The 23,047-nt window shown below is 47.3% G+C and overlaps 2 protein-coding genes and 1 long non-coding RNA gene across 3 annotated transcripts in view; 1 reads left to right on the top strand and 2 right to left on the bottom strand.

Annotated features, from left to right (window-relative positions):
- LOC144148705 (uncharacterized) overlaps window positions 1-8,083 on the top strand; it is a 29,428-nt gene extending 21,345 nt beyond the window's left edge. Inside the window, exons 5-6 of the mRNA XM_077680222.1 lie at window positions 5,531-5,630; window positions 7,221-8,083. Of these exons, the coding sequence (XP_077536348.1) occupies window positions 5,531-5,630; window positions 7,221-7,640 (520 nt within the window). The 3' untranslated portion in view covers window positions 7,641-8,083. The remainder of the gene's footprint in view (window positions 1-5,530; window positions 5,631-7,220) is intronic.
- The window catches only part of LOC144149390 (endoribonuclease Dicer-S-like), a 438,166-nt gene that overhangs the window by 326,345 nt on the left and 88,774 nt on the right, over window positions 1-23,047 (bottom strand). The gene's annotated exons all lie outside the window — the stretch shown is intronic.
- On the bottom strand, window positions 10,404-14,721 carry LOC144149477 (uncharacterized). Its single transcript, XR_013318317.1, has 2 exons — window positions 14,601-14,721; window positions 10,404-11,030 (listed from the first exon to the last, which is right to left on the bottom strand). It is a non-coding gene; the product is annotated as an uncharacterized LOC144149477 (long non-coding RNA).

Here is a 23,047-nt window from a genome sequence, read left to right as displayed (position 1 = left end):
TGGAAAAGTGCGATTTACATGTAAGGCTAGGGTCGAGATGAATGCCAAGGAATGTAACGCGGTCACACAGTGCATTTAAATGAAGCCCAAGTTTTAGTTCAGGAAAAATAGTGATAGTTTTCTGCTAGGACCTGAATACCATAACTTTATTTTTTTCCGGGTTAATAATTAGGTAATTGTCACGGCACCAGTTTATAACGTTGTTAAGCACTGCATTCAATTTCTAGGTAAGGAAAGTTATTGATTTATTAGAGAATGATATTGTAGTATTGTCCCCATACAAGACGCTATGGGAGGGATTAATGCAATCGGGAAGGTCATTAATATATAAAAGAAAAAGTAAAGGACATAAGATTGGTCCCTGTGGAACGCCTTGATTAAATGTTCTCGTTTCAGAAAAAGTATCATCAACATATATAGTGTATTTTCTGTTTAGTAAGTAACTTTTCAAAAATGATAGTGCCGGTCCGGTTATGCCATAGGCTTCTAATTTATTAAACAAGATTTCGTGATTAATGATATCAAATGCTTTAGTAAAGTCTAAAAAACTGTCCGCGCGAAATTTCCAGAGCCAATAGATTTCTTAATAAAGTCAGCTAGCGAAAGCAAAGCTAGGTTAGTGGAACGTCCAGACCGGAAACCGAATTGACAAGGGTTTGGTATAATACACTTAGTAAGACGTTTGGAAAACAGGTGTTCAATTAGTTTACTTAGACATGAAAGAATGGAAATGGGACGGTAGTTAGATAGTAGTAATCGATTGCCTTTTTTAATATGGGTATCAGTTTTGCTTTCTTTAAAGAAGATGGGAACGTTCCCGACCTAAATACAAGATTTGTTATATGGCTAAGTGTATTTCCGATTAAATCGACAACTAACTTCAAATGGAGAATAGAAATGTTGTCTAGGCCTGGGCTCCTGTTCTTTTAGTATATCAGGCGTAGACCGCACTTCTTCCAGTGTAACCGAAAATAAAAAGAAAGGTTGGCTAGCACGGTGCATACTAAGCTGCGAATTCACAGACTGAGGGGTATTGTTGTAGACAGAGGAAAAATAATCGCAAAAAGCATCGGCAATGTCAGTATGTTTATTTAGGTTTGTTCCATTGTAGGCAATTTTTCGTATTGAGGCATTAACTGTAGTCTTGTTAAGAAATGTATTAAACAGATTCCATTGTTTTTGGGGTTATTTTCGTGTTTAGCAAATTCATTCTCATAATAACTTCTCGGAACAGCGCAAAGGGACGAGGACGAGGCATAGACGGGACACAGCGCAGACTAACAACAGATGTTTATTGCACAAAATTACTTAAATACAGAATTCTGTCGCAACAAATGAGAGAAAGAGGGAAGAAGAAAGAAACACAGAAATTTCAAGCCATCACTTCTGCTCACGTGCTGTCACCAGATAAAAAGGCAATTTCTTTGTCGGTTAACAACACCGAAAGGTAGCTGACACACTTGTCTTTGTTAGAATATATCTCGTACGCTTCAACGATCTCCCGTGTCGTTTGATTGTTAGTTTTATAAATTATGGAGCATTTTCTGAGGTCAGGATAACAACCACAATCTTTACAATGTGCGCCTAGATGTCCGTTATCTCCCTTTTTCACGTTATTGCGATGCTCGCGCAATCTGTCATTGACACTTCTTCCAGTCTGTCCGATGTACTTTTTCTTGCATTTTTTCAGCGGTATCGAATAAACCACTCCATCCGAGCAGGCCACAAACGGCGTGTGATGTTTGGTGCTACACGTGCCGGACTTGACGCGGCCCTCATTAACTTTGTTGCAAAGCTTGGATATCTACTTAGGAGATGAGAAGAGGACGTTGACGTTAGCGCGTTTTCCAATTTTCTTCATATTATGCGAAAGCGTATGCATGTATGGGATAGGTATGATTTTCCTTTTATCTCTCTCTTTTCGAGCATCTTGCCTGTTTCGTTCATCCTTCACTAGTTTTTAGAACACTCTCAGCTACCGAAGTCTGTAATTGTAGCGGATAGCGGGCGGCAGTCAGCCGAGCCACCTGTCCATGAAGGCTGGCTTCCATTAGGTGATTACAAGATTTGTTAAGTGCATTCGATTCAAGACACACAGCTTCACGATACCATGCTTTACAAATTTAGAATGGGCAGAATGATACGGGAGAATGGGCTTCAAACAACGAGGCTCATAAGGCCAACAGATATGGTCATCGTAGAAATGCAGTCGGAGATCAAGGAATCTTATGCTGTCGTCAGTCAGGGTTTCATGCGTTACACAAAGTGGTTGGAAAGAAGTCTGAAACGCATGAAGTCTGTAACGTGCATGGTTTAATAACGTGCAAGGACCATTGCGGACGCATCTGGGGGGGGGAATTTATCAGAGATTCGAATCCGAACCCAGTAAAGTAATCTGTGTAAGCTATAGACGAGTTAGATTCGGTGTCAAGTAAGTTAATGTTTAGGTTACCAGCTAACAGAATGTCCTTATTTTCTAATGCTAGCTGGTTAAGAATAGTATCAAGGTTAAGCAGGAATTCAGTGAGAGAAGATGAAGGGGAACGATAGATACAGTCGAACACGGATATATCGAACACGGGTATATCGAATTATTGTCTATATCGAACTCATAAATTATCCCCTTGAAAATTCTTTGTAAAAGTATAGGAATTCGTACGTTTATATCGAACCGTATTTTTCCCTACATTGGGTATATCGAACGCCGCGCGAGCTGGAAGGTGCTCTTCGGTGGTCGCTGCACCCCCGATTAAGGTTGAGGAGGATGTAAGGAATGCGTAGGCATGGCGAAGACTGGCTCGCGGAACTAATCCCGCCTACCGGAACGAATTTGCGCTTGCCCAGTCGGGCCCCGCTAACGGCCGCCGTAGCGTTAGCGGACGGAGCCCGGTATGCTAAATCTCTTTAGGCACACAAGCCCGAACGCTGGGAAAATGTGGCAGTGCGATGTAGGGATGCCCCGACTGGGGGCCATACATATGATGACAGGCGCTTGGAACGGCATAAAGAAGGAGACCGTGGCCAACTGCTTCCGGAAAGCAGGCTTTGTGACGGTCGAACTTTCCGAAGCTTGCGAAGACGGCGACGACGACGACGAGTGCATGGGCGACACTTTTCGTGAGTTGTCGTCCCTTTTCCCGGCTGCTGTTCCAGCCGGAGTGTCTGCCGACGACTTCGTGAACGCTGACACCAATTTTCAGGCTGTTGCGAGCCTCGGTGACGAGGATATCGTAGCTGCGGTCGCAGGAGCCCAGGCCGATAGCTCGAGTGGCGAAGATCGTCCGCACGAGGAGACGGCTACACGATCGTACTCCGCCGGTGAAGTGGCCGCTGCGTTCAGCTTGATTCGCCGTTGTTGCGACGACATGGAAGGAACTGGGCTGTCGCACCTGGATAGGCTCGGGAAGATCGAGATCAACGTCTTTAATTTCACTTCCAGGACGAAGAAGCAGGCCAAGATCAGCGATTTTTTTTTTCACGGAAATAAAGCGTCCTGTTGCGTCGTGAGTGCGGAATTAGTTGTCATTCATGAATGCGCCGATCGGTAAGTGATCGTCCGCCATAGGTGAGGTCTCAGAGCCCATATTTTTATATCGAATTTGTCATATGTCGAACTATTTCGCGATCCCCTTGGAGTTCGATATATCCATGTTCGACTGTACAACCAATTACCAACTTTTGATTGTTATGGGGAAGTAGTGACCTATGCGTTTCTATCCACACCGATTCGCAATGATTAGTAATGAAGGACAGATCATGTCTACGTGTGTACGAGATATTAGGCCATATGAAAACTGCTGTTCCTCCATGGATATCTGAAGCTCGCTGACAATACTCTGATTGATATGACGGGAAACTGTGCATATTGCTCTGTCAGAGTCAGACAGCCAAGATTCTGATATGCATATGTACGAGAATGAATGGTTCAGTGAAGCTATGAAACTATCGATGTGTTGAGGTTCTTCTTTAGGCTTCGTTCATTGAAATGGATTAAAGACTGCTTGTTGTTAGAAAGACGGATTTTTGCATCGGGTGACAGCAAAGCCATTGGTGGAAGTTTGTCAGCAGTAGCTCAGAAAGTTACAAGACTGAAAATTATAAGAAAACCCTCAAGTGTCTATGCGAAAGACCTTGCTGTCCTCGAGTTTTCGAGCCTTAATGCGACAGTTGTCCGATCATAGAAATTGCCAGTGGTGCTCTTTCTTAAGAGCTAGGGCCTTGGAAAAAAGCTTCTTGTTTTCAAATGTTAGATGCTCGTTGACAAAGACGGGCACATCGGTGTTTCCAGAAAAACCAATGTTGCTAGTGCACAGCCTTGCCTTGCGAGCCTTCCGGAAGAAGTCTTTTTTTTTTTTTTTTTTTCACGCGAACAAAAACGAACGATTATGTTTTTTTTTTCTTTTTTTTTTTCGACATTGTTGGGACGCCATGCACGACGTCAATGTCAGTTACCTCAACAGGACACTCGACAGCGTTTGCCATGATCTGCAAGATCTCATGGCAGTTTTCACCTTCCGTCACAGGAATTCCCTTGATCTCAATGTTGTTGAGTCTCGAATACTGTCCTAGTTCACCTGCCCTTTTTTCAGGAGCAGCGTTGCATGCCGAAAGCTCGTTATTTGACGCTATCACTTCCGCCTATCTTGCCTTCATCAAGTCATGTTCCATAATTAGGAAGTCAACAGTCTCAGATAGCTTAATTCTAACTTCGTCTTGAACTTTTCGGCAAATGCATCGAGCATACCATCTAGCTTACCATCAAGCAACGCCTCAAGGGACGCAACGCGGCGGCCGCTTTTCTGATGGAAGCGAAAAGCAAAAACGCCCGCGTGTACGAGATTTCGGCGCACGTTAAGGATCCCCAGGTGGTCAAAATTAATCCGGAGCCCTCCACTTCGGCGCGCCTCACCGCCTGCGTTGCGTCGGCGCGTTAAACCCTACAATCAATCAATCAAGGGACGCAATCTTCTTAGCTAGCTCTGCATTAGTAGGCATTGCACCTGTGAAAATGAGCACCAAAACGCCACAAACGCTGGGCAGCAACAGTCGCGGCAAAACAATAGCCAACTGTAGGAGTTTTTACTTAACCAACCTGCAAATACAGCAGACGCGACTTAAAAAGCGTGTCTCGTCGCCGCCACTGCTCCTGCCAAATGAAGCCGGGTTGCCGTTGGTGCTCCTTTAAGACCCTGCTTGGCGGTGAAGAGAGCCGCGCAGGTGCAGCAGGCTGCAGGTAGCGCACGCTCAGACGGACACGTGCAGGGCAGCGGCGCAGGCGCACGTGGATTTGACCACGTAGGCAGGTGATGCAGCTGGAACCCGAAGATGGCGACCGCTAAACAGGCTGCAAATAGAGCAGACGCGACTGAATTGAACGTTATTCATAGCGTACGAACGGGACAATTACAGCTAGTTAGCGCGCTGTCGGATTAACCGAAATCGTTGCTGTTTGTTAATGTGTTTGATTGACAGCACACCAACTATCGCCATCGTGGTAATGGTCCTGTGCGCCTTGTTTGCGTTTCTCCAGGTTGAACACCCGTGAGCGCGAGGTCGAGTACCAGCGGGAGAAGCAAAGCATGGAGGCTCGCGTTCGAGCCATGCCGCTGCTCCTCGAACGACAGGTCGTGGTGGGTGTCCCCTTAGGTGTATTCTGCCCCTTTATTTCATTCGCATTTTTGGTGCTACGCAGCGCGGTGCGTGCCACACATTTCACACGGAGCTGGACGACATAGATCTTCGGTCGGCATGAAACAAACGGGAACAAAGACATAACAGGCACATAACAAAACGGGAACAAAACATAATGTAAACACACGGAAGGGCTGTTGAAAAAAACGACAGCAAAAAATGGATGCAAAAACGCTTGCCAGGGCTGGCCAGGCATGGATGCTTCCCATATTAGAATCGACCGGTGTACGGGATTACGCGGTCTTTTCTACGCTTGACATTTCGGAATTATCTCGACGTTTGGAAAGTCCTGCACGGGGTCCTGGAGCGTTCCTTCCACCGCGGCCAAAGTGTGAACACGGACTCATGTCGACTGGCGAGCGCCAACAGGGTTCTAAATCTCCTAGCAAACAATTTAATCTCCTAGCAAACAAAAAACTTGTGTTCTGGAATCTCAACTTCCATGTTTCTGACCACTTTACAAATGCACAGTTGCTAGCTTTTTGAACATATGTGCACATGTGGCCGAGTAACAGCCTCACTTCAAAGGGACCCTGCAACACCTCCGATAAACGCTTTACCTCTTTCCATCGCGTCTGCAAGCATTTTCATAGCTATAGTTGCCGCCATCATGGAACAGCGCTGGGTGATTTGCTCGTCGCACCAAAAACGCCTTCCGTTTCTGCTCTGCATTGGTGGTTTCATTTTTAGTGCGGCTGCGGAATGCGTTCATTGCCGCAACTGACGCAAAGCTGGCCAATAGCCGCTGCACCGCTATAATAACGTAATTCTAGCGGTCGGAGAACGCCAAGACGGGGACGAGAGAAAAATATTTGGAGCAACTTTCCCAGTTATCTGATGGGAATAGAGCGCAGTATTTTTTGGCTGGGGTACTTTGCGATCCCTGATTTAAGTATAGGATGGATTAGTCCTCATCTACGCTAACGGGAAACCAGGGAGGGGCGAAGCATGCAGTGTATTAGTGTATTCTTGGCGCCTTGGCGTTTTTGCCCACGGAGACGAAACCTTTGGGGAGTAGAGGTATACAGCTTTGCTGTAGGCCTCGTGTCTATGGAGCACGAAGCGTTCTTGCTCGAGGCGTTGGAAAACGAGTGTACCGGTGTGTTAATTTATTACACGTTACGTTCTAGCGCGAGGCGTTGGAAAACGCGTGTCCCGGTGTACCAGTACCGCGACTACAGGATGCTACGACGACATGATAGGATGATGACATGAGACGCCGACAGCCCACGCCCCTTAGGGGCTTCGCCCTAAAAATTGAAAACAGGGTTGCAGGGCCCGTTAAACTCATTCATGGTTCTGAATCTTACAGGCAAGCGGGGCAGGGGGCGCAGAAAGTGAGATAGGCAGATAAGATCAAGAAGTTCGCGGGGATGAATTGGTCGCAGTTAGCACAGGACCAGGATAATTGGAGATCCATGGGAGAGGCCTTTGCCCTGTAGGGGGCGCAGGTAGGCTGATGATGATGATGATGGTGAAGATGGTGGTGGTGGTGGTGGTTCTGAAATACGTTTCTCTTCCGCGTGCAGGCGGCCGCCCGTCGTCGTCTTGAGCAGCAGTACGAGCGCAAGCTGAAGGAGATGGGCTTCAGCTGGCAATGGTTGCAGGACAAGGCGTCGGAAGACTGCCCTCGCCAGAACGCCTCTTCGCAGCGCGATCCCCGCATGCCGCAGCGAATTCGCTCGGCCGTCGCTCGGTGCCCGGCAGTTCGCACTCCACCGTCGGCATCACCGGTCATGGTCAGGAGGAGGCTGTCGCGGAGCGCATCCTCATCCAGTTTGCCATCCGCGGCTGTGATCAGCCGCACGGAGAGTGCCAGTGACCTATCCGCAGCCGTGCACGATGAGCACGACCCGGGCGCTGGGGACACGTCGGGAGTGGGACGAGAGACTCCGCCGACCAGTGGGGACGAGGACAATGGATGCGCGAGAGTGTTGCAACTTGCCTAAGATAAACGCGGGAAGCGAAGTTGCTTGTGACTTGAAGAGCGCCGAGTTTTCTGTTTCGAAAGCATGTAAGTCGATGATGAGCTGGAAGTTGTTTGTAGCCCTCGGCATCTTCTGAGGCCGTTGAAATGAGGAGACTGAACGCGGCCCGGGAAATTGGAAATCCCCCTGCAGTCGGTGAACGTGTGAACCGGCGACAATTTCAAACGGGCGGCAAAGCCTCACACAATTTTTATTTCCGACAAGCGAAGATTTGGTGCCAGTAGCATTACGATCACCATAGGATTGCCATACCATAACAGGTGAGTGCGGTCGTGCGAAATAAGGGAATGCGTACACAACTTCTGGAGGTTTTCGGCACATACTCTAAAGGAAGCAGGCTTCTGTCCGTGTGCTTCCTCACTCTAAAGGAAGCAGGCTTCTGTCCGTGTGCTTCCTCATGTCTCTATTCTATAGACTCTGAGTTCGCATAAAAAATCAAAGCCCGTTTCTTAAGGCCAATTGCACTCACATTTCACCTCGGCCCAATTTACTTTGAACGTACAGAACAGGTGCCGTCAGAAGTAATTGGAGCACGGGAGCTGTGGTCGAACTGCATGTAGGAGCGCCGTTCAGATGAACCGGCGGCAGACTAAAGGAGCAGAACCCGCATGCGTGCCTGCCGACGCCGATAGCCCCAACTCAACCGACTTCCCGACTTCTCAATCGACTTCCTTCAACGCGGCTTCGAGCGTTGTTCGCAGCATACTGGTCTCGGCGATGGCGCTGATAGTAGACCCACCTAAAAATATTAGAAAAGAAAAATTATCACTTGAGATCCCTGCGATTGCGACGCTTCTCCAGCAGCTCGCGTGCGCTGAAAATCCCGCCTTTGCGATCAGCGCCATCGCTGAGACCAGTATTCTGCGAACACGGAGAAAGAATATTGAGAGTAATGCTCAAAACCGCGTTAAAAGGATTGGGTTGAGAAGCATAAATGGGCTACCAGCGTCGGCAGGCGCGCATGCGTGTCCTGCTCCTTTCGTTTGCCGCCGGTGCAGCTACACGGCGCTCCTGTGCGGTTCGGCCGCAGCTCACGTGCTCCAATTACTTCTGACGGCACCTGTACGTACCAACTGGTACATGACTGGTAGCCCCGTGAAATGCGTTGTAAATTAGTTAAGAGACGCTTAAACCAGCTCCGTCGCAGGCGACGATGCACCTGCCGGCGGATTGCGCGAACAGTTATGAAGCAGAAGTGACATTGCGGCCGGCCCTTCGCTTTTTCATAGGGCCAGCCAGGAGGACGGGTCGGCGAGGGACGAAGCGTTGCGCGCAGGTTTGCTCCGGCCGGCCTGCCGCATGCCGCCATTCGCTCGCCGGCTGGGCCGGCTGAAACACCACTTCAGCCTGGCCGCAATGGGCGCGCTCCCCCCAGTTTAGCTTTCAAGATCTCTGATTTTTTATTGCCGTTCGCGCCGCGCATACGCGTATTTCAGCTGCCATATTTTGTATCTTGCTGTCTTTTTAGGCAGAATAACTTTTTTGAGAGGTGAAAGTTTTGAATGCAGTTGTGGTTAGAACCCGAAGCTTTCTCTCATGCAACCTAAGCGTAATTCAAAGTCCAAGACCTTCCCCATTTAATATGAACACGCTCTGGAACCAACGTCGTGTCAACAAAATTTGTGTGATGGCTGCAGGCGCCTGTATTTGCCGCAACACTCCCAAGACCATTGGTGACTCCGCGGTGCAACATACACTATACTTTACTGAATTACGTCCTGGGTGCTATACACTATAGCTTCATGGACATAACCCCAACTGCTTTTTCACCCACTAAGCCGAGATGCTCTCAAATGAACGTAATCACAACAACAACAACATCGTGGTTCGTACAATTTGCATTTAATGGAAGTAGCAACGGTGAAAACAAAGACTGTTGCTTAAAAAAAGCTCGGGCGAATAGGTGTTGACAGAGTTTTAGCATATAGCGGCTAGCGTACGTTAACGCTGTACGGCCACGAGTGTCGTGACAGGACTGGGCAGGTGCGCATTCGTTCCGCGCATGCCTAGCCGAGCCCCCGCATTCGTTCCGGTAAGGAGCGACCTTCTCGCCGTACCCGCGCGCGCATGCGTAGTCGGGTCCCGGTAACCCACCAGCGTAGCGTTAGCCTACGCTAGCCGTTATGCTAAAACTCTCTAATGGAACTGGCTGGCCTATGCAGCCGCTACCTGTATTTTTTCACTGCCGATCGGGTCGCTGTCTTCACAATGGGAGCGCTATAGGTACGGCTGGTCCTCCTACTAGCCTTAATATGGCGCCCCGAGCTTAACATATAGTTTCCGCATGCACGGAAACAGCACGTGCCCCGTAGGTCGCTTCCCCACAACGTTCCAGAATGAAAAATTGAAGTGACCAAGTGTGCGAATTCGGGGAATGACGACGCCGAGCACGTTGTTTGGCAAAAAAAGTGCATATTCGCAGGGACAGCACACATGGTGTGAATGGCGTTTTGAATCCCGTGATTTACCAATGCAGATGCCCTTTTTCACTCAAACTGAATTCTCGGCCGGGTCATTGGTAGAATTCGCACACTAAGCCACATAGACCTGTCATTTTGGAGCGCTGTGGTGAAGATGTCCTACAGGGACTAGTTAGAGTGTGCAGCCTATATCCGCCCATTCGCACTGATATATGAGCCCGCGCTATGATGCCATGGCGAGCTGAGTGGGCAGGAGGCATCAGCGGGCTGTTTGGACACCGTAGGAAGCCAGGGAAGATCGACGTTTAATTTTGCCGCCATTTTATTCAGTGGAAGCGGTGAAGCCAGACGAGTAAGGAGAGAGGAACTGTTGGTCCTGGTTGCATCGCGAGAGCTGCTACTCGGGAACAAGTTAAGAACGGCATGTGCAGTATCGCTCCGCCTAAGCGACGGACCTGGATGTCAACGGGCGCGCGCGTTTTGAAAAGAGATTGCTACGAATGTGTGTTATCGCCTGCCTTTTCTCACGTAGTTTGTTTGTCGTCGCTGCGGTAGCCTTAAGCATACTAGGTCCAAAAATCACGAAAACGGCTCGTGCCATATTCAAAATATTTTCAGTGACTCACTACTCGCGCCGCGCGGAGTAACATTTGGCTGCTGTGACGAGGCACAGCGGTAATTTCTGTTGCCGTTCTTAGCTTATTGTACTGGAGTGTAGCTCAGGTTTTCGTCTCTCAGATTTCTGTCTCTCCGATTCAGCTGCCTATCGGGCGTAAGCGAACCCCACCCTGCCGTAGCGTCGGGGCTCCGGGAGATCGAGTACGGTGTAGACACGTCTCAAGAAGACGTGACCCAGCTGCCACTGGACACCGGCCTCGTTGCGCGACTCAACGAAGCCGCTGTAACAGCGCTCGCCAACTGGGGTGTCCACCTGGGGAGAGAGGGAGAGAGAAAATGCGAATGAGCACCCACAAAGGATCCCGTTAACGCCTTCAACGCGAAAAAAGTTGCCCAGTCGGAGTTGCGAAATTACGCCATGCACCTTGAAAGCTGAGAAGCGTGGGTGGGCGCACGGGTGAGGTTGAGGCCACGAGTGCCCTTCGCATTATGAGGGCTCGAAGTCACATCCATATGGTTACTCTCGCAGAAAACAACATTCAATTTCCTACGGGAGGACCGTCATTTTTTTTCCGTGCTAATTTACTAAAAAAATGTGTAGACAAGGCAATTAGGGAAAGGAAAGGCATGTTTACCAGGGAATCCTGTGGTACATCGATGCTGGAAGATCTGAATGGCATCATACTTTAGCAAGAAAAGCGTACACATATAATTTAATACTTGGCCGCTACCATGCTTGAAAGCCCCTATGCAAGTTCGCGCATTCAATCTGGTTACAGAAGAATGTTTGGCATAACGCTTTGCAACTTCAGTAAAGGTGCCATTCTTAGGTAGTATTAGCTGTATCTAATATACTGCTGTAGAATGTGATGTTGTTCCAGATCATGTGTTGATACTTTGTTGCTAGATCGAAACAGGGTAAAAAACGCAAATACGTCAATTGTGGTTATAAAGAACTTGATTTGCCTAAATGTTCCAGGATTTTTTTATAAGGGGCCTGGATATAAAATTGTCTTAAAATTTGCAAATTAATCAAAAGTAATACACCGAACATTATTTTTATTAGTTACCACTAGAAGCCTATTTACGAAAACCAGTAGAACGGACTACTGGGCTATTTGGTAGCTGTTCATCTTGAAGCTGGAAGCACTCACGAAACAGGCACGAAAAAAAAAAAAAAAAGCCGACACGGCGCTAACTCGGAACTATTTGTTTATTGAAAATAAACACAAATATAAACCTGGGAACATCTCACGTGGCGCGTTCATCTCGCCCAAGATAAAACTATGAAAGTCACTTTTTACGGGGATTAAATACATACCGGAGTACACGCGCCAATCGAAGGGTAAGGGCATTAAAAGAGCGAAACCATAACATACAAAGAAACTGCTACGATCACAATGAGTGGCACAATGATAGGAGCGACTTCTACGATCGATCGTAGAAGTCGCTCCTATCCCTCCGATTCCATTGATTGATTGATTTGATTGTAGGGTTTTACGCGCCGACGCAACGCAGGCGATGAGGCGCGCCGTAGTGGAAGGCTCCGGATTAATTTTGACCACCTGGGGATCTTTAACGTGCGCCGAAATCTCGTACACACGGGCTTTTTGCTTTTCGCCTCCATCAGAAAAGCGGCCGCCGCGGCCGGGAATCGAACCCGCGACCTCGTGCTCAGCGCTCCGATTCCAGAAGCCGCTCCTATCATACTTAGTTTCGTGGCCCTTCGAACTTATTCAGAAGGAGGGTAAGTTGTGCGAGGCCCCGCATAAATTTCTGCTTTTCTATCTTTACTGGTGATGAATTGCACTTGTTTGTGAATGACCTGGTTCTCTACTGCGTTGACATTTGTGCTTTAAAAGCGATGAACGAAGGGACTTACTGTCTCTCTTCTTTGCCCGTTCACAGCAACTTTTTGCAGTTTAGCCCAAAATTGCTGCCGCAATAAAAATTCAATGGGTAAAAAATACGGAGCTGCTCTGGATTATCTCCGAGAAGTAAAAGACTACAAATAAGAAGTAATTTTACTACATTTATAGAATTTGTCTTATAAAGAGATTTCCAATATACCTACTTCGGGTATGTGTAGTCGGGATATATGTAACATTGTGCGAGGTTCCACAGTGCGCGAACAACCGCCAAAGTACGCGCACATCCTGTCGACCGACCTTAGTCGACCTTCCTGTTGCTTGCGGCTAACACTACGGTATATAACTTCGTTTAAATCATTGCAGTTTTCGGGTAATTCGCAGCTCTGTGCCATAACGACTGAAGGTTTCCAACTCTGTGAAACATGGTAGAACTGACGTCGCTAAATAAGATATAACCACCTATAAATCGTGACATAGAACACAAAAGAAGGATTTACGCTCCTCGTTAATTGTGCGAAGTTACTTTGTAAAACGTTCAAGAAAATTTCAGCAATTTATCACGATGTCACATGAAAATCTGGGCGTGACTTCTTTTCCGTTAACGCTGCGTTCATGCTGTTCACACAGCGCTATCATTTCAAGAATAACATCATTCCTACATCTACGCTGTCCTGAAGCGAAAGCTTCCTTAGTGGGACGGATGGTGTCCTGTCAAAAAACTACTGCATTTTCCCATAGACTTCGAGGTCGACCGAATAGCTGTGATAAGAACTCTGGACACACGGCGCATGAGTGAAACTGGGCTTTCTTTCTGTGAAAACGGTTACCGTATTTACCTGATTCTAACGCGCCCCCGATTCTAACGCGCACCCGATTTTCCTGGCAAAAAAAACGAAAAAACTTGCACCTCCGATTGTAACGCGCACGGGACTTTGTGACCAAGACAAATGCGAGAGAAACGGGCGATTTATATCCCGAAATAATCTCACTCATCTCACTCCTCGTCGCTCTCCACTGACCACAACATCTCGGCCTCGGTGCCTTCAAGCGCGTTTGCGATGCCACACTTCTGAACGAACGTTCAACCATAGTCGATGGGATCTTGGCCCATGCCTCGCACGTCCATCCCGAGAGCTTCTCCAGTGGTACACGCTTCAGTAGACCACTCGTTTTTAACGCGCGGGAGCCGCTGCAGCCATTGCTGTTATCACGCGCGCAAGGGAAACGATTTGACAATTTGTGTGAACGCCGATAGAAAAACCTAGGCGCCTAGGCTTGCTGCTATAGAATACTTGCTGCGTCGAAAAAATCGTTGCTAAAAGCTTTGGCGCCATCTTGAGAAGGCGATGGCGATGGGTGGGACGAAAATTCCGCTGTTTCTGCAGTTTCGGTTTTGTATCCGATTCTAACGCGCATGCGAATTTTCGGCCTATTTTTTCGGAAAAAAAGTGCGCGTTAGAATCGGGTAAATACGGTACTTGAAAATCGCGAAGAAGGAGCGGTTCTAGGTAAGACGACACACGCATCGATCATGAGAAAGAAGTACAGCTGTATCTTATAAACCACGTATTGGTGTATACATTTAGATCGTTCGTATAATGCGCTTGGGTTCGTTCCTCGTTTGCTATTTATGGACTTCAATGTGTGACGATCGGTTGGACGCGCTTTCAGCGAAGGTTGAACACACTTTCGCGCTTCGCTCAACTTTCTTTAGGAAGGCATGGTGAAGTTTTGGTTGTGCGTGGCTAGTTCCACTCGGGGGACAAAGTAAGCAAAATTCTGGCGTTCTCAACTTAATTGATTTAGCAAGTATTACAGGAGGTGCAGAAGCTCTGTTAGGTAAACGCCAAAACTCCGTGGTGCTCAACCTAGGCGTTAAAACGCCTGCACATTTCTGAGACACATGAACAACAATAACCCAGAAGAAAATATGTACAGTACTGCAAACGTTTAGAGCGGTTAAATTGCGGTTTTCGAATATGTTGTGTCGTATGAGGGAAGATAATTAGTACCTGATTTCCTGCGCTACGCATTGCGGAACAACGGAAACAGCAGCCAATATTATGACGCGGAACAGCTGGGATCCAGCCATTTGGCGTCGTGCAAGTACTTGGACCGCGGTGTGCGTCAGAGCGATTGCCGGCCGGCCTCCACGAAAACTGTCGATTGCAGTGGGTGCGCGTTCGGCGCATGCATACAACCGCTGGGTGACGTAACCGAACTCGCGGCTCGCATATCTGCAAATCTTCAAGCCGCGGCGGTGTAAACGGGGCGCGAAGGGAGCAGCTGTTTTCGCACTTTTATCTTGAAGCTGACGCCTGCACTGCAGGAAAAAAAAAAGCGCTCTAGAGTCGCTCCTCCGCTTACTAACGAAAATATCTAGGCGCCAAAGTAGCTCCTCTTCTGTAAGCCCGTAGAAGTTCTTGGGAAAGAAGTTTGCGCGGTTTGTTCAAATTTATTGTTACCATTTAATTTCAAATGTGTTTTCACGATAAGTTTAGCTTCTTGATGTGCGGTACAAGCAGGAATGATATCGTTGAGAACGGCGAGGGCTGTGATACCTTTATCCTACTTTCCAGCTCAAATGGAGATGTATCGAGCGGCTACTTGAAAAACACAAGGAATTTCAGCACTCACCCCTGAAGATAATCAACCGTTATAACATAGCTGTGTGTAACATGACAAGAAACTCCGTAACGACAGCTGGTGGCACCTGTACCAAAAATTGGGTTCCCCTTTCGTTGCCAACGAAGGCTCTAAAACAAATTTTATGCTGGAATTAAGTCTATAAATGTTAATACCATGTCCCGAGCTTACACTTAATGGGAGTCGCGAACAAGGGCCCGTGCGACTAGACTTTGTTCATCCACTACTATTCCCTAAAGACCAACCGCTAACCATTGTAACATTTTAATTTGTATTTGTGCGCGTTGCTCCCTACGGCTGGGACAACTGGTGCTGCAGCGTTTTCTTTGTATCGACCCCATTTTGGTGCCCAGCACTTTGGCCGCCGCTGCTACAGTTTGGCGGTGGCGATGGCGATGTCGACGGCGATGGCGATGTCGACGGCGACGAAAACCGCCACGGGCACGGCGACGGCGTTGGAACTGAGCGAGCGACGACAGTAAGAACAATGCGGAGAAAAAGTGCGGCGAAAGGGTACGGAGGAGGACAGTATGCGGTGACCGCGCGACACGCTGGTCTGTGAGACGCTTGGCGAAAGGGTGAGGGGGAGGCGGGCGTGTTACGATGGTGCACGTTCACTCCCGAAGACGCACTTCGCGGTACCTTCCTGACACGTACTTCGCGGCTCCTACGCAGAGGCTCACCATCGCTGCCATCCAGAGAACCCACGAGTGAGTGCTGCCTCAGCGATGATGTGCGTTCGCTTCCTAAGACTCAGTTTAGCTGGGCATAAATTTCGCATTAGAGAGCATCGCAATCACCATCCAAATTTTTGTGACTAGAATGAGTCTATAATTCTTAGGCATAATTTTCTCCAGCATTGAATGCTTTCTATTTTACCTGTGGACTTCACACTCTGGCGACTCGAAAAAATTGAAGCAGTTCCACTCAAAGTCGAAGCTGTCAAAGTGCGGCGTAGTGATTCGCCGAGGGGCTGTGGCGCCCTCTTTTGACTAGTTTCAAAAGTAGTCAAGTGAGGGCGTGGCTTCCGCGATTTGCTGCCGGCGGCAATGGCGCGCCGCCGGTAGCCGATCGCGGAGGCCACGGTGAGGGCGCCGCAGCTTCTGAAAAGGCTAGAAAAGATTTGATTGGTTGGAATAATGTAGGATTAGAAAAAAAAGTGGAAGTCCATTACGGTGCAAGCTAACGCATATGTGGCAAGGTGAAGTGATACAACAGCGTATTCCGGGAATTTTACACGGGGACGACATTGTTTTTTTTAGCTGACAACCAGAGCGATATGCAACGGCTCATAACTATTACTGACCAGGAATCCACAGACCTCGTGTTAAATTTTAGCACTGAAAAATTGGGAATAATGGTTTTCAATGACACTAGCACTGATTCAATGTTATTATAGGATGGGGAATTACCCAGAGTCAAGGAACATAAATATTTGGGAGTGTTGGTAAACGAAGGGGACAACTACTTAAGAACTCACGAGGAGCAACTTAAGAACAAAGGAAAGTGAAGCGCAGCTATAATGAACAGTAGAGCTCTGTGGAAGTATAACAAATATTAAGTAGTGAAAGAAATGTGGAAAGGAGTAAAGGCCCCGGGCCTCACATTTACTAATCCAGTACTCTGCTTAAAATCCGACGCTCTATCTTGCCTAGAAATGAACCAGAGAAGGGTAGGCCATTTGGCCTTAAAAGAGCGCACGGAAAAACAACTAACGAAGCAGTGCAGAGAGATATGGGCATGGCGTCATTTGAAGTTCGAGATGCGTAGTAAAATATGTCTTGAACGGAGGTTGAGAGCAATTGATCAACGTAGATGAACAGCTGAAGTTTTTAGGTACCTGTACATGAAAAGCCTGGACATGCGGTGGCTAAGAAAGACTAGAAGGCTAACGATGCAATGGGGAAAGAACATGGAGAAGCACAGACAGCCGAGGTAACCAAGAAAGAAGCAAAGCAGATAGAAACAAATAAAGGCAGAGAAAAAAGGAAACAGAAACTATGGGACATGTTGTTGAAATGGGACTGTATCCATCCAAGTCTACGTGAGGGAAGTATTCGGCTTCCAGAAGCTCTGGGACTTAAGGGAAGCACAGCGGTAGTTAACTTCAAGGATGTCGAGGTGACTAAATGATCAGAATGCTGGTGGACGAAACCAAGAGAGGGGCATATATGGCAGCTACCACCTCTAACAGAAAAAAGTATTTTGAGCTTGCCCGAAGAGCACTGCTAGAATTAAACGAAGAGCGCAAAACATATGTATATTAGTTTCTTGGGTAAAATAACACGTCATTACCCAGGTACAGATTACATACAAAGTAAATCAACCAAGCGATCATTCAATGAAGGCCAAGAGATACTGGATTGAGTTTTTATTGATTTGGGGTAATTAATGCGTTAATTTATGGTTTTCTAATTTTACATTTTCACGAGGAAGAGACTGAGAAATGGACAATTACACATAGCGCCATGTTTGCCCACCTTCGAAGAAGATGAAGCACATTGCGTGATATAGCCGTGCTCAAATTAAATATTTGGGTATAATTAATGACGACCACCTCACATGGCGTCATCATATTTCGCACATTGCTGCCAAAGGTGAAAAAGGTGCTGGAGTGCTGCGTAGGCTTTGCAATCATAAATTCGGTATGCGTAGAGACGCCCTGCTAACGATTTATTGTTGCTATGTTCACCCTGTATTGGAATTTGCTTGCGTGTTATTTTCTGGCTGCGCGGCGTACAAACTCCATCCCCTATTTCTGATTGAGAGATTGGCTTTGCGTATATGTTTAGGGTTGCCAAAGTATGTAGCTAACTCTATATTGTACCTTGAGGCACGGTTGCCTTCACTTCTGTATCGATTTAAATTGCTAACTGTTGTAACATTTCTAAAATTTTGAATCTCCATTGTACGAGGCTCAACCCATTTTCCTCTTGAGGCCTGACCTTTTTCGAAGATTTACGTGGCCCCGATTTCAGCGTCCTCAATTGGATTGCGTTCAGGCATGGCTGCAGCCTCTTTGTGCAGATCTTTTTCTACTCCAGCCCTATTCTGATAATTTGTCGCCTGTCGACATAAGCTTGGACAACATTTTTCCCCTGCATGCGAAATTATTGCTGGCCCGATTGCTCAATAATTTACTTGAAGATCATTTGGCTACTCTTCATACTCATGTCGTCATTGCCACATATGTCTCGCAAAGTGATGAGAAGGCTGGGGTAGAAATATATTCTCAGTCTCTAGATTGGTCCTTCTCAATCAGGCTGCCAGACTATACCCCGATTTTTCAGGCAGAATTATTGGCGATAATCGTAGCCCTTAATAAACTACAGCATAGATTTACTACATAAACTACAGCATAGACTGCATAAACTACTGCATAAACTACATAAACGACAGCAATAAACTACAGCATATAGATGTGCACCGCTCTAACAAATGATAAAGATTCTTCCCTTCTCCGGTCATTCCGTTCATTCATTCCTTACCAGCTTCTTGAGATCCGGTTAGTGTGGGTCCCTGGTCACGCAGGGATAATCTTCAATGAACTGGCAGACCAGTTAGCCAATTTGGCTCTTGGGAGTCCTGCCGTCGTGAATTGCCCCATTGACAGTTTTCTTCTGGGGGCGAGGTTCAGGCGCCTTCAAGTTTTGCAAATTAATCGGCAGGATGCCCTTCATTCATGCTCCGACTATATTCACCTCTCTCACTTATGGAAGCCTAAATTCTGCGAATCTCGTAAATGTCAGGTGGCAATCACAAAATTTCGCTGCAGAATCCCCCCTTTAAATTTTTATCTACACAAAGCTGGTCAAGCTTTATCTCCCCAATGCCGTTCCTGCAAGGCCCCCGAAACTATAGAACACTTTCTTTTAACTTGCCGCAGCTTTTCCTCGATGCGACGCACGCACCTTGAATACACGTTTAATCGGCTGAATCTCCCTTTATCTTTAACCGTTATTCCTTCCCTGGGTGCTTCCGTCCTAGGATATTGCCACAGAGGTGTTGTGATCGCCTTTCACTCCTTTATTGCGGAGACAGGCCGGATGCTCTGCTAGACAGGGGACCTTCTTTTTAATCCCACTCGAGTCACGGCCCGGGGATTAAAAAGAAGGTCCCCTTCACCCTGAGAAGTCAGAGTGGCGCTGGCTACCACCCCCAAGAACAGGAAAAAATGACATTGACATAAATACCCCAGAAAGCGGAGGAGAAAATCGCCCCGCCGGTAGCGTAGTGGTTATCGCACCAGACCGGTATTGTGGAGGTCGTGGGTTCGGATCCCACCTGGCGGGCCTTTTTTCTCCGCTTTCTTTGTTTCTTCCCAAATTCTTTATCTGTTTCAAGGACCTACCACATCCTCCCCTTTGCTTTCCGAGGTTTTCTTGACTGCCAATGCTTATTTCTGTATTATATATATATATATATATATATATATATATATATATATATATATATATATATATATATATATATATATATATATATATATATATATATATATATATATATATATATATATATATATATATATATATATATATGCAGTGGAACACCGACGATAATACGACTTTCAAGGGACCGCGAGAAAGCGTCCGGGGTTTCGCACGACCGGGGTGCGGGTGAACGGTCTCACCCGGCAGGTTGGCTAAGAACTTATTTACACTACGATATTTAGCGCGTTCTCGCGTGATTTGCGACCCTTTAGCTGAAATCCCAAGTTTAAAAAAGCAACGCCCATGTTGCGCCCCCTCATCTCCATGGCGTCCAGCTAGCCCTCCAGCCGGTTGCGCTGCGCGCTACGGGACACCCGTACCGTCCGGCGCTATTTATAGCCCGCCAGCCCCGCGCCTTGCACGTGCTAGATAAGGCCGAGTGGGGGAAAGGCAAGTGTGAAATTGCCAGGGCTACGCGAAACGAGCGATAGTACAGTGCGCAACACCCTTGTCTATAACACTGAGTTCAACTTCAACTAGTCACCTCTCAAAACTGCGGACTCAATTTTCCACAAAAAACGTTGAGGTCAAAATATATGGTTAAGACTTCAGAATGACACAACAGTTTTCTTCAGATGCTTTTCGGGCGAGGCAAGATAAGGCTATAAGCACCAAACCTGTGTCATAGACAAGCGTGTTGCCCTCTGTACAAGGCGGAGATTAAAAAAAAAAAAAACATTGCCATACATAGGGAGACCCCCTTTAAACGGTCCCGTGCAGTCGGTCAAAGTGCTCAACATATAGCTGTTTTCGTTTCCCACGAGACCCAGCAACGCGAAATACATAAGATGATTCAAATTTCGCGAGTAAACCCTGTTGCAACGAAAATTATAGCGCAGTCTTGCTACAGTGACTTGCTGTGACAGCCAGCGAGTGACCCAAAATGGCGGCGCCAACGGGTACGTGTCTCCGCCCTCGCGGCAGACGCGCGTGAAATGAGGCATTCTAGCAAAGAAAGGGGCGGAGTGGCGATCGGGGTTGAAAGACACTGATAAGTAGAGAGCAGAGATATAGGAAGAGAGAGCGTCGTGAAAGGAAGAAACTCGGAATAGAGCGGGCGGAGAAAGCGGGTGTTCGGTCATCACCGTGGGGTTGCGTCGTATGTGTTTTCGCTTTCGTCGGCGGCTCGTCGGGAACTTCAAATTTACGGCACGCCAGTCACCTGAACTTCGACTTATCGCGGTTGGCGCGTTGGTGTACTGCTCACGCGTGGGGCCGTCGGTTAAATCCCGGTTACCTCCCGCTTGCGAATACCAGCCTGCTTGCTTGCGTCTGTTCAGCTAGTGGTCTGGACCGCCTGCGGATCTTTCTACATCAAGCAGCGTCAAACGGGGGTTAAGAATAGAGAAGGTCGGAACGAGGGGGCGAAACGGTGTAAAATATGGGAAAGACGCCGGTTTATGGCCGCCAGGGTACGTCGTATGATGCGGACCACGTGCACCCGAGCGTCATATCAGAGTGGCGCTGGCTAGCACCCCCAAGCACAGGAAAAAATTACACTGACATAAATACCCCAGAAAGTGGAGGGGGAAAATAGCCCCGCTGGTAGCGTAGTGGTTATCGCACCAGCCTATTCTGGAGGTCGTGGGTTCGGATCCCACCTGGCGGGCATTTTTTCTCCGCTTTCTTTGTTTCTTCCCAAATTCTTTATCTGTTTCAAGGACCTACCACAACCTCCCCTTTGCTTTCCGAGGTTTTCTTGACTGCCAACCCTTATTTCTGTGTTATTTTCTACGAGCCCCTCATTTCCTATTCAGATTCGCTATATATATATATATATATATATATATATATATATATATATATATATATATATATATATATATATATATATATATATATATATATATATATATATATATATATATATATATATATTAAAGTTGCAGTCCATATTGCCAGTGCTGTTTGGCGTTTTAACAGTGTTTTATAGTGCCGAATGAGGTATGATTGCCTTTTTTTTATGCAGGAATAAATAATTGAAAATGCAAGTCGAGAAAAATGCGCCGTTTTTTCCGGAAGCGGGAATCGAACCCACAACCTCCGCATAACGCTTGCGGTGCTCTACCATTGAGCTAGTTCCGCGGCGACTCCTCTCTCGACTATACAGCGGGGTTTTGTATTTACGACTGCTCAGAGCCCGGTCAACTAGCGCCGCCCCTCGACCACCGCGGGAAGACGTAGAACGTCTTTTTCCCAGCGGCCGCACGTAAGACGTGGTCGGAAGTCAGGGATAGCCAAAGGCATTTCAGACTGCTGAAGCCAGAACCCTCGTAATGCATTTTGTAGAACACAGACGTAGGGGACGAGGGATTCCGTAAGGACACATATCAAAGTTGCAGTCCATATTGCCAGTGCTGTTTGGCGTTCTACGTCTTCCCGCGGTGGTCGAGGGGCGGCGCTAGTTGACCGGGCTCTGAGCAGTCGTAAGTACAAAACCCCGCTGTATAGTCGAGAGAGGAGTCGCCGCGCAACTAGCTCAATGGTAGAGCACCGCACGCGTTATGCGGAGGTTGTGGGTTCGATTCCCGCTTCCGGAAAAAACGGCGCATTTTTCTCGACTTGCATTTTCCATTATTTATTCCTGCATAAAAAAAAGGCAATCATACCTCATTCGGCACTATAAAACACTGTTAAAACGCCAAACAGCACTGGCAATATGGACTGCAACTTTGATATGTGTCCTTACGGAATCCCTCGTCCCCTACGTCTGTGTTCTACAATATATATATATATATATATATATATATATATATATATATAGAGAGAGAGAGAGAGAGTAAAAGCTCGTTAATTCGAACATCCGGTAAATTCGAACTCACGCCCTGGTCCCGGTCCCGGCACAGCCCTGCATACCTCAATGGGGGCAAAACGGCCGATAATTCCAACGCGTCGGTATCCAGGACAGTTAATTCGAACTATGATCCCCTGGTTTCCACGGCACCTCGCAGAAGAAGTCCACCAAGAGTGATTACAATGTGTTGCAAATCCAAACCAAGCCAAATTCACTAGATATGCAAAACAACGAAACAGAGAAACGACAGCGTGGCCCGCGCGCTATGCTCCTGCAACAGCTTATTTTGCTTCTAGAGAGGGCGCCAGTGCTCCGGCGCATGTAATTTTTATTTACGAAACATTATTTACGAAATCACCTGCCGCAAACGTGTAGTAGCGCCTAATTCGCGATAACGAGCCCAGAGGTGGCTTCCTTGTGCAGTCCGCGCAGTGGGGCGCGATTTCCATTCATTCTAGCACCCGCCCGCTAGTTAGAGGCTTAATTCGAACAATTTTCTGGCCCCCTTCGAGTTCCAATTAACGAG

This window comes from Haemaphysalis longicornis, unplaced genomic scaffold (assembly GCF_048455015.1).
Source record: "Haemaphysalis longicornis isolate Haplotype H1 unplaced genomic scaffold, Haemaphysalis longicornis Haplotype H1 scaffold_8, whole genome shotgun sequence".
Taxonomy (NCBI): domain Eukaryota; kingdom Metazoa; phylum Arthropoda; class Arachnida; order Ixodida; family Ixodidae; genus Haemaphysalis; species Haemaphysalis longicornis.
The sequence above is the reverse complement of the archived record's forward strand: the minus strand, read 5'-3'. Positions and strand labels throughout refer to the sequence as shown.